The sequence below is a fragment of the Ursus arctos genome, unplaced genomic scaffold (assembly GCF_023065955.2).
Source record: "Ursus arctos isolate Adak ecotype North America unplaced genomic scaffold, UrsArc2.0 scaffold_32, whole genome shotgun sequence".
Taxonomy (NCBI): Eukaryota; Metazoa; Chordata; class Mammalia; order Carnivora; family Ursidae; genus Ursus; species Ursus arctos.
In genome coordinates this window covers 10,824,873-10,835,594 of record NW_026623008.1, presented here as the reverse complement: position 1 = coordinate 10,835,594, position 10,722 = coordinate 10,824,873, and the positions used below count along the sequence as shown (strand labels likewise).

Sequence of the window (10,722 nt, the reverse complement as noted above, 5' to 3'; positions counted from 1 at the left end):
TGTGCCAGAGATCACGTGGATGGTCCGGATTGCCAGCGTGGGCCTGATTCTCCACCCTCCCCTGTATTCACGCCTTTGGTCTTGTCACTCGATGTGTCCTCCCCGGAGGAGGGTGAGAGACACGTGGAGCCGAGCTGCCCCAGCCAGACCAGTGCAGCGGCAGCAATGCCCTGCGAGGGGTGATTCCAGCCAAGATCATCGGGACCCCCTAACTGACCCCAACTGATCTCAGATACGTGAACAAGAAATGCTTGTCAGCGGATGCCACGGAGGGTCTGTGGTTGATTGTCACACGGGGCTATCATTCACGCCACGTGGTGCGTGTAAGCTGCTTGTGAACACATGTGAGCAATAATTCTCTCCAAGGGCACCTGGGTGGCTCAGTCTGATAAGCGTGTGATTTCCTTGGCTTTGACCCCCTTCCTCCATCTGCAAAGCCAGCAGCGAAGCATCCTCAAATCTCCATCTGGCTCTGACCCCCTGCTCCTGCCCTTATCCCCTCTCTGCCTCCAAACCTCCTGCCTCCCTTGTGATAACATAGGGCTTAGCTGGGTAATGCAGGATACTCTCCCCATCCCCAGGTCATAAATTAACCACATCTGCAAAATCCCTTTTGCAACACAAGGTAACCCGTTTGCAGGTTCTGGAGATCAGGACGTGGACATCTTGGGAGGGCTGTTATTCTGTCTGCCACGGATAGGCATGGGACATGACAGTGGCTTTCATCCCCGAATCTGAGAATTTTACACTCTCATTGAACAAACAGAGCCATGGCTTATGCTTTATCGTTTATTAGCTAATAAAAAGTAATTTGGATAATTCAAACACATTCACAAAGTTTATTCAGATTTGAGATGGGGGGTACAGCTCTGCACACGACACGGATGCCTCTGAAGTAAGTACTGAATTATCACCGAACCGCGGAACCCCTCTCTCCATCACTGCCTGGTCGGCCATGTTGATTTTGTCCTAGTGCACCCAAGTAGCCTCCCAGCTGGCCTCCTTACCTCACTCTTGCCTGCTCCAAATCTCCCTGCATACCGCTGTCACATGAACGCTTTGGGGGTACATATCTGACCCCAGGGGTCCCTTCTCTATCTACAGCTTTTCTGTGGCTCTCTGCTGGCCTCAGAATGAAGTTCCGACAGTCTTCTACCACAGCCACAAGGCTGTCTGTGAAGGGCCTTTGCTCACTTTCCAGACACATCTCTTGCCACTCCCTGCTTGGGTGGCCAACCGTCCTGGTTTGCGGGGGACTGTCCCAGTCTTAGCTCTGAAAATCCACATCCTGGAAAACTACTCGCTACCAGGATCATTCGTCCCTCTCTCCCTGCCCCGCACTTTAGGCTCTAGCAACACCCGCTGCTTGGAGATGTCTTTCAAGCAGCTGCTGTGACTCCGCTCATGCCCTTCTCTCAGGGAGGAAAGCCACCCCTTATGTGATCCCCCCCCGGGGTACCAGTGAGGAATGTGCCAAACTGCAGGTAACAGACAACTTGATTACTGTGTTTAAGACAAATGCAGGTTTATTTTTTTTCACATAATAAGACATTCAGAGCTTGGTTGCTGGCATTGGATCTGCAGCTTGGTGATGGTGGAGCTCATAGCTGCAGTTCTCTTAGCCACAAGATGGCTGCCTCAGCTCCGTGCATCACGTCCATATTCATATTCTTGCAGGGCAGTAGAGTGTGATGGTTAAGAGCAAGCGTTCTGGAGCCAGATTACCAATGTCTGGATCCCAGCCCCATCACCTCCTAGTTAAATCACCTTGGGAAGTCACCAGCCCTCTCTAGCCTCAATTTTCTCATCCGTAAAACATTTCATAGGGTCGTTTTGGAGATTCAGGGAGGTAATGCATGCAAAAACCTGTAGAATAGTGCCTGGCACATAGTAAGTGCTCAATATGTGTTAGCTTTTATTTTATTATTACAGCTGCAAGGGACCTGAGGACAACAAGTATCTAGCATCTATAACCTCCAGTAAACATGGAGACAGGCACAAAAGGAGGCAGCTGGTAATGGAGTTTGGATCAAGCCACCAGGAGCATCTTCTATACTTGGGTATCCTCTATTCACATTTTAAGACTCAGCTTGGGCATCACCACCTCCAGGAAGCCATCCTGGACTCCTCCTGCCAACCGACACTGGTTGCAGTGTCCCCTTCCTATGCTCCTGGTCTGTACTCCAACCTCTATACTCACACCAGGGAGTTCAGGAATCTGTCTGTCTGTCTCCTGCAGAACAGAGATCTTGTCTGAACCATCCCTGGATTCCCAGGACTGAGTGGATGCCAGGCTGCTTGAAGGCCTCTTCACTTGTTGAGTAACTAAAGTCTTTCCTGAGAATCACCTTGGCCTAGTAAGGTTTGGGAGGTGTGTCTGGTCCCCACCTCCTGGAGCCAAACTCTGATGGGGGAAAGCTGACAGCTCAGGACCAACCGGAGGCTGCTGTAGCTGGGAATTCTCCCAGCAGGAGTCCAGAGCTGGGGCGGGAGCACGACCTCCATAGATGAGTGCATTCTCAGGAGCACATGGTCAGGGGTCCAGGGCCCCACTTGGACACTGGATCACCCTCTTTTTTGGCCCCACTTGCCCTCTTGTTGGCCTCAGGAGGGCTTCCTTCCCTGAGCCTCTGTGGCTCACGCGTTACTGGTCATCCTGACCTGGCCCAGTTCTGTCTTCTCCCTGGGCCTCAGTTTCCCTGCCGGTCTGATACAGGGCAAGCTTTTCCAGCTCTGACTTGCTGTGACTATGTGTGGAAACCACTGTTTTCCTCAAACCTGTGCCCCCAGAGGGAGGCGCGGGGGCCTCGTCCTCCTCACGGTGCCCAGCATAGGGCTGACATAAGTCAGGGCTCGTGGAACGCTTCTCGGCTCAGAGAGCCCAGCCTGACAGGGAACTCTTAGCCTTTTTCTCAGGGACCCAGTGTTAACGGGCATCCTCCTGCGGCCATCCTTTCCAGGCTGGGGAGCTGCTCTTGGGGAGACCCAATCCTCCACCTGCAGCTGGGGGCCTGAGGACCCACCAGACTCCTCTGTGGAGGAAGGATCAGGAACGGGGTGATTTGATCAGGTGACCGTCGTTTACTGCCTGTGAGATGTTGGGGGGCAAGCGTCTGGTGTGTCCTAACTCCTCGCCTCTCGGGCACCACGCGGCTTTCTGAGATTCCCTTCCGTGAGCAACCCAGCGGCTTCCCCACAGTCTAACCCGGCTGGCTGAGGGGGCACGCTTCCCATCCCTGGTGTGGAGAGGGGGAGCCCCTACAGAGCCCGGGACCCCGCAGGGGAGGCACACATCAAGAATGCAGGCAGCCTGAGCGGGGAAGGAGGTTTATTGGGGTTGCAGGCTCCCAAGGAGGGTCACTGCTGCGTTTTCTGGAAGAGCAGAGAACAGGGTGAGGGACTTGGGTGGAGGTGTGTGTGTGTGCCCCCTTCTGGAGGGAACACTGCCCGCGAGTAGGAACAGGGGGCGTGGCAGGCAGCCCTGGGTCTCGACAAGCCAGTCTCACCTCTGCCCAGGGGGTCTGAGCCCCCTCGGCCCTTCAGACCACCAGGCAAGTGAGGCTCAGAGCACATCCTGCCCCCGGCACGAAGGCCCAGAGCCCGGGGTGACCCTCTGCTCCCCCACCACCCGTGCTGACTCCTCTCCCCCGCTGGGCCCTGCTCTCATGGGGCCACGCGTCGCTCGGGGGCACGGGTGTGGGGCCTGGGACGGAGCTGTAAGGATTTGCTGAAGCCAGCGGATGAACGGATGACGTCAGCGACTGTGCCCCTCACCGCACCCAGCTCAGCACTTGGCGCTTCCCGGATGGGCGCGCGAGCGTGTAAGCACACGAGTGAGCGGGAGGGTGAAGGCACGGGTGAGTGGGGGAGGGGCGGGGGCGGGAAGAAGGGCTCGGAGATGGGCACCCACCTCTTTGATCCAGTCGATGTAAGAGGACACGCGGGTGAAGACCGTGGGCTTCTTGACAGTGTTGCAGCCCAGCGAGGAGCCGAAGCTGACGATGCCCTGCACCTCCCAGAAACCGCTCTCAGCCTGGCAGTTCAGTGGGCCGCCGGAGTCTCCCTGTGCCAGACCAGGCGATCGTCAGCCATGGGGCTTCCCCCACAGGCAGGCTTGGGAAGCAGGGGCCGGGGGGGGGTGGTCACAGTGGGGGATATGGGCCGGTGCTCCCTATTTTGGCCTCAGCCTGTCTATGGTGAGGGAGGCAGAGGAGATGCGGTTTGGGGGTGCCAGACTAGCTTGTAGGTTGCTGTGTGATCTTGGGCTAATGATAACCCTATCTGTGCCTCAGTTTCCCTAGCTGTTCATGTCACTGTGTCTAAGGCTCTGTGAGCTGCCCAGAAAGGTGAGGATGCCGGGAGCTGTATTGGAGACCTGAGATAGTGAGGAAGGTGGGAGTGGGGAGAGGGGATGGAAATAGGACAATTTCTGATTGTTCTAGATGTTTCTATGTCAGACTCCTTAAGTCCTGTGCCTCCCTCGATGGAGCTGATGGCTTGAAGGAGCCCATGCAGAGACTTCATGGAGGTCTCTTCTGTGCTTGTTAGACTCGGTCCTCACACCAGCCCTGTGCTCACTTTGTCTCCATTTTATAGATGGGAAAACTGAGGTGCAGAGAGGGTAAGCAGCCCGCACAAGATGGCACAGCTACCTAGTGGTGGGACAGGGACTCCACCTTGGATACCCATGTACCTTGGGTTCTCCTGCCCTCGCCGCAGTGCTGAGGGGTAGGGGTGACAAGTTTCCCCTAAGCCTCCTGGGCCCAACCGGGGAAAGGGCTTGCTTGTGTGGGTTACCTGCTCCCACTCTCCTTTGCCCTCCTCGCTGCCCCCTTCCACTCGGCCACCTGGAGGAGGGATGGGGCGCAGGGCCTGACACTCACGTTGCAAGATGAGATGATGCCGTCACCCCCGGCACACACCATCGTGTCCCTCACCATGGTGCCCCACCAGTCTCTCTGGGTGCACGTGGCATGATCCACCACGGGCTGCAGGCCCTGCTGCAGCTCGTCGGCAATGGGGCCGTTGGCTGGGGGAGAGGACAGAGGGTGGCCCTGAGTCAGCCAGGCAGCGCCAAGCCTTCCGGGCACAGAGGGCTGGATGGCGCTGGGGCAGGACCCAGTGAGCTCTAGCTAGACTTCATGAGAACTGCACGTGGGCCTTTAATCTAGAGGCAGGACTCCGAGCCTATGGTCCCAAAGTGTCGGTCAGGACCCCTCTGTGGGTGGGGCAGGGGGAGCCCACTGGAGGCAGAACTAATCTGTAGAAAGCCCTTGAGGAATAACCATGGAGTTTTCCTTGATTTGGATTCTGGGGTTTCCATGGTCAATCATTTCCTTGTAGGTCTGCATCACATCGGTAAAGGTCTTTCTCACCCCAAGATTTTCCACGTTTTGACCTGCGTTTTTCTCTAAGTCTCCCATACTTTCCTTTATTTGCATGCAACCTTTTAATTTAGGCATACGGTTTACCGTAAGCTCTAATCCCCAACCCCCAATGGCTTATTTAGTTTATTTTGTAGTCGCTTAGATGCACCAAGTATGCACCAAGGACTGTTCTAAGCACTTGACAAATTCTAATCCATTTATCCTTACAACACCCCTTCTATGCACTTGTTAGATCGCCTGCATGTGATACATACTTAATAAATATTAGCTGTTATTATTACAAAGGTAAAAAAGGCGAGATGTTTAGACAGAAAGGAAAAGTGATGGGCAAATGTGGGTGGTACGTTTATTGTGGGAGCTGCTTCCTCCAGGAAGGCTCTCATGATACGCCGGGGGGGGGGGGAGGGATGGAGGGTGCTGTACTCACTCCAGAGGCGGCCCCAGCCAGTGACGTAGCAGGGGTAGTCTTGAGGCAGCAAGGAGCCCGCCTCCGGCAGGCAGGCCACCTGGATGGTGTCGCTCAGCTGCACGGGCTCCGCGAGCTTGATGAGAGCGATGTCGTTGCTGGAAGCCAAAGCGGAAGTGGTGAGTGTGTGGGAGGGCCTTGGCAGCGTGAGGCAATGCTAAGCAGCCCAGACTGTTAGCTGGGAGTCCAGCCGAGGGTGACCAGGAGTCGTCCATGAATATCCCAGACTGCCAGATCCTTACTGGTCAAATGATCGGCTTTCTAAGGCCATGGCCCGCCCCTTAAAGGAGGCTTCTGCCTCCTGTGCTTTGGGGTTCTGTAAGGCTCTACAGCGGGGAGGCCAAACCCCTGCAGGCTATGTATCAGCCAGAAACTAAAGCCAGTTGGAAATGATCAAAGAGGGGCCCTTGCAGATGAAATTTTTAATATTTTCATGTTAACAGAATGAACGCTGGTGACCCTAGACAGACCTGGTTTGACTCCCCCTTCTGCCACATACTGGGCTGTGTGACCTGGGGCATATTTCTTAACCTCTCTGAGTCTTGGGTCCTTGTCTAGCGCTACCATGAGGAGTAAATAAGTCATGGCATATGAAGTGCTTATTGCAATGTGGGCATGCAGTAGACACTCAATAAAGGTGAGTCCTGGCTCAGAGACTTCGGGCAAGACACCACGGGGGCCTCGGGGTTTTTATGCCCCATGTACCTTCTAGGAACACTTGGCCAAGATGGAGATGGGAAAGGAGTCCGTCTCCACTTAGCATTTTCCCATTTTGCATAAAGGGGTCATGTGCTGGCTGTTCAGGGCGAGGATGGGGTCCAGGCACGGGGTGGGGGCAGGCTCTGCCGCTCCACGTCAGGGACCCCTCCTTGCTGCGCACCGCGCCTCCGCCCAGGGCCGAGAGACGGTGGGCACTCACCGCACTAGGAAGGAGTTCCACTTCTCGTGGACAACGATGGAGTCCACATTTGCAAACACGGAGCCTTCCTCATCTTCCACCAGGTTGTTCTTCCCCAGGGCCACGCGGTAGGTCAGGGTGTTGCTGAGCAGAGGCAGGGGGCTGGGTCAGCGTGACGTAGGGAGGGAACTCAGGGCTTTGGTGGCCCAGCCCTGGGGCCACCGTGGGAATCGTTCCTTTGCGGAGGCGGGGGAGAGGGAGTGTCTATCCGCACTGATCCTTCCCAGGGCTCGGGGTGAGGACCCTGCTTTTGGAGTCAAGTCTACCTTGATTCCTAGGTAGGTGGTCTTGGGCCTCAGTTTCCTCATCTGTACGGCGGAGACAGTGTTGGGATCACCTCTCAAGGCGGCTGCGAGGTGAGCTAGTCCGAGCTGCCATTGCTTCTTGCCCACATGATCTCCTCTCTCCCCCACCTCCCGCTCCCCTCACCCACTCTGCTCCTGCCACACCCGCTTCCTCGTTATTTCTCCAACCTACCAAGTAGGCTCCCTCCTCCCGGTCTTTGCACTGGCTGTTCCCACTGCCCGGGACACCCTTCCCTTACTTCCTTTGGGTCTTTGCCCTAATACCCCCTTTCCAGAGAGATCTTTCCCAGGCCACCTCATTTCAAATAGGACCCTTGTACTTTTTATCCTGCCTTATTTTTCTTCACTGCCGCTTGATATGTTGTATATTTGCTTCTTCAACGGCCTGTTGCTCTTTTGCCGGAACGCAAGCTCCCTGAGCGCACAGACTTTGTCCTCGCGGCACATTGGGTGTGCACAGTAAATACCGGCTGAATGAGTAAGTGAACCACGAAGTTACTGGATGTGAGCAGCTTATTTAGCCCAGTGCCTGGAGTGTGTAGTAGGCGCTCAATAAAAGCAGCTTCTCAGGCTCCCACCCCAGGGCGACGGCGGGGCCCCCGGGCGCCAGCCCCGCTCACCTGATGCAGTGGGCAGCTGTGAGGACGTAGTTGTCGGCAATCAAGGTGCCGCCGCATGTGTGCCTCCACGAGCCATTGCTGAGGTACTGGAGAGAGATCTGGGGCGAGGCGCGGGACGGCCAGGCGTCAGCCCCGGGACCCGCACCCCGCCACCCTCTCCAGCCCGCCTCCCACCCCTGCAGCGGCATGCTTACCTGCCAGGGCCAGCTGTGGGGCCTGGCATTGTCTCCTCCCACCACTCGGGCGGATAGATTGGGCTGGAAAATGGGGACCCCGCAGCTGGAGGCTGGGGGACCCAGGAGAGGAAGCGCACAGGTGAGAGGGGCCGGCATCGCCAGCGGGGAGGGGGCGGGTGGGAAGAGCACAGACTTTGGGGCAGGGTGGACATAGGTTCAGGTGTTAACTGCACGGCTTTGGGGAAGATATCTAGCTCTCTGGCCTCAGCTTCCCTTTCTGTGAAATGGGAAGAATGGCACTAACCTGATGAGTTTGTCCTGAGGACTAAAATTAGACAATGCATACGAAGAGTTTAGTGAAAGGCCTGGAACAGAGTGAATGTTAATACATTGAAGGAAATATAAAACTAGGGGTGTGTGTGTGTGCCCGGGTCTACCTGTGTCCTTCATCCTTACCCTGTGGTCCCTTTTTAGACCACAGCATAATGGGGGGTATGAGCACTGAATCCAGGGGTCCAGCCTGTTGTAGCTGGGGAGCTGTGTGGAGCGGTCAAGAGCATGTGCTCTGCACAGAGACAGACCCGGACTCAAATTCCAGCTCTACTGTTAACCAGTCACATGATCTTAGGCACGCTACCGCACCTCACTGAGCCTCAGTTCCTCATCTGTAAAATGGAGGTATTGATAGGCCCTGCCTCTCAAGGATCATATTAGCTCCTGCGTGTAAAGGGCTTAGCACAGTGCCTGGCACATAGTAACCATGCAACAAGCAGGAGCTGCTATGATTATTCATGACTGTTGTTGTTGTTAGCTGGAAGGACTCTTAATCAAGTGCTCACATTTGTCAAAAGAGCCAGAGAGATTTTGAGAGGTAAAGTGGCTTGTCAAGGTCCCGCTGAGGGTAAGTGACATTCAGCCAACTTCCTTGATTCCTGTCTGGGAGAAGGCCCCCGAAAGGGGTGAGCACAAGCACCAGTCCCCAAGGCAGAGATGCCAACACTAGGAAAGTTAGGCCTTTCTGGTCCCTGGAGTGAGCCCAGGACAGGCAGTGGCTGTGTCCCCAGACCACGTCCTCGGCCCTGTTCTGCGGGTATGGAGGCAGAGTTGCCGAGCAGGTGAGTGGCTTGTCTGACCTGCACCTGGTCACCCCAGAATGCCTTTCCTGGGCCCCCTGCGCCTCTCCTTGTCCCCGGAGACCGCCGGCTGCAGCTGGTCCCCAACCCACAGCTTACCACAGGCCAGGAGTGCGGCGAGGACAATGACACCCAACATGCTGCTAGTGGGACTGGCGGAGGAGCGAGTGGCTGTTGAGGCGGGCGGGGGACGCACTTATAGGCAGGTGTGGGGGTGGGCCCACCTGCTCAAGGCTGAGCCGCCCCTTGGGAAGAAACCTGTTCCGACAAGGCCCTTTCCCTGACCTTGGGTGGTTACTCTTTAATGTGGGCAGGAGATGGGGTTGGCTCAGAGGCATGGGTTTCCCAAATCTCCTGAGACAGCAAATTCTGCAGCTTGTGGGTTTGGGGGACCTCCCCCACCTCTCTGCCTGGAGCCTGTTCTCATCCTCTTTCCCTAACTCATTCTCTTAGTTCCTGTCTATTGGGCACCGTGCCTGGCACTTCTTGCAGTCACTCAGTTGTCCCAACAACACGCTGGAGATGCTTTTATCCACTCAAGAAAGAGGAGGAAGCCGAGACTCAGAGGGTTGGCGACTGCCCAGGGTCAGCCAGTGGGGCAGCACCAGAGCCAGGGTCTGAAGTCGGGACTTCTGACACAGGGCTGGGGTTCATCCTGTTTCCTCCTCTCTCTTCCTCTCTTCTTCGTTCTCCCTCTTTCAACTAATATTGTCTGGTCTTGGGCTACCCCCTGCCTTCCTGCCCCAGATGGAGGCTGAGAAGGTGCTCAGTTGGCCAAATTCTTCTCCAGAACCAGCCCAGTTCTCTCCCTGCAAAGTCTCAGTTTCCCTGTCTCTAAAATGGGCACGTAGGACCAGATGCATCCCAGGCTCCTGTCAGTTCCAAGGCTCCACGACTTGAATGTCAGTGTCAAGTGACAGATCTGGGTTTGCAGTGGGGTTTGCTGTGGGTCCAAAGCACTGCGTGTCCAGAATGTCCGTCCAGAGCCCTGGCGGTTTGGGGTCAGCTCGTCCCTTGTAGGGCCTTGTAGTAGTAAACCGTTTCCCCCAAGGCCTGACTTGAGCCCACTCAGTTCGATCCTGCTCTCCCTCCCCCTTCTACTCACCCGGTGCTCCTCGGCAGTCGTTTTTTGAACTGAGCCCACTGCTCAGCTAAGGAATTATTTCCTAATAAAACAATGCAGAAAACTCTACACTCTGCTGTTAACGGGGGGTATCTGAGGGTAAGGAAGGACTCGAATTTATGTAATTGATACAGCTTAGATTTTTTTTAAAAACAAGCATGCATTACTTTGGTAATATAAAAATCAAGGCAGCTTTCGATATAAAGAGACATAAAGGCAGGGAGTGTAAGTGTATGGATAAGGGGGTCTGTCCTGCTGGGATGATCTCAGGCCCCGGGCCTGGGGTGTTGGGGATCTCAGGCTGTGGGAACTGTCTGTTGCGTTAAGAGAGGCCGGTCTGATGGCAGGGTCAGCAGCCACCAATCGACCTCAGACCCAGAGCAGATGGTGGCCAAGCTCTGCAAAGGGCCCGCCTGACCTGCGAGCTGATGTTGGACACAGAGATGAGCACCGAGCTTCGGGCAGATCTTGGGAGCGACGGGGCTCGGGCAGCAGGAGAGAAGGCTCCTGGTTTCTGGCTCGGTTAGGGACCTGGATCTTGGGCAAGGTCTTTG

At 55.7% G+C, this 10,722-nt stretch overlaps 1 protein-coding gene across 3 annotated transcripts; it reads right to left on the bottom strand.

The window, feature by feature from the left end:
- Positions 1-1,503: 1,503 nt before the first annotated feature.
- On the bottom strand, positions 1,504-9,184 carry LOC113270477 (chymotrypsin-C-like). 3 transcript variants are annotated; one of them, XM_026519789.4, is made up of 8 exons: positions 9,145-9,184; positions 7,931-8,022; positions 7,737-7,834; positions 6,773-6,895; positions 5,815-5,951; positions 4,884-5,029; positions 3,911-4,063; positions 1,504-3,372 (listed from the first exon to the last, which is right to left on the bottom strand). In XM_026519789.4, exons 1-8 carry the CDS (start codon positions 9,182-9,184, stop codon positions 3,358-3,360), a joined length of 804 nt encoding a protein of 267 aa, XP_026375574.1. In that variant the 3' UTR covers positions 1,504-3,357. The 3 variants fall into 3 exon arrangements, with proteins under 3 accessions (XP_026375574.1, XP_057161473.1, XP_057161472.1); XM_057305490.1 differs by adding an exon at positions 6,313-6,332 and having other exon boundaries at positions 1,504-4,063; positions 6,778-6,895; XM_057305489.1 differs by having other exon boundaries at positions 1,504-4,063.
- Between the last annotated feature and the right edge of the window lie 1,538 nt (positions 9,185-10,722).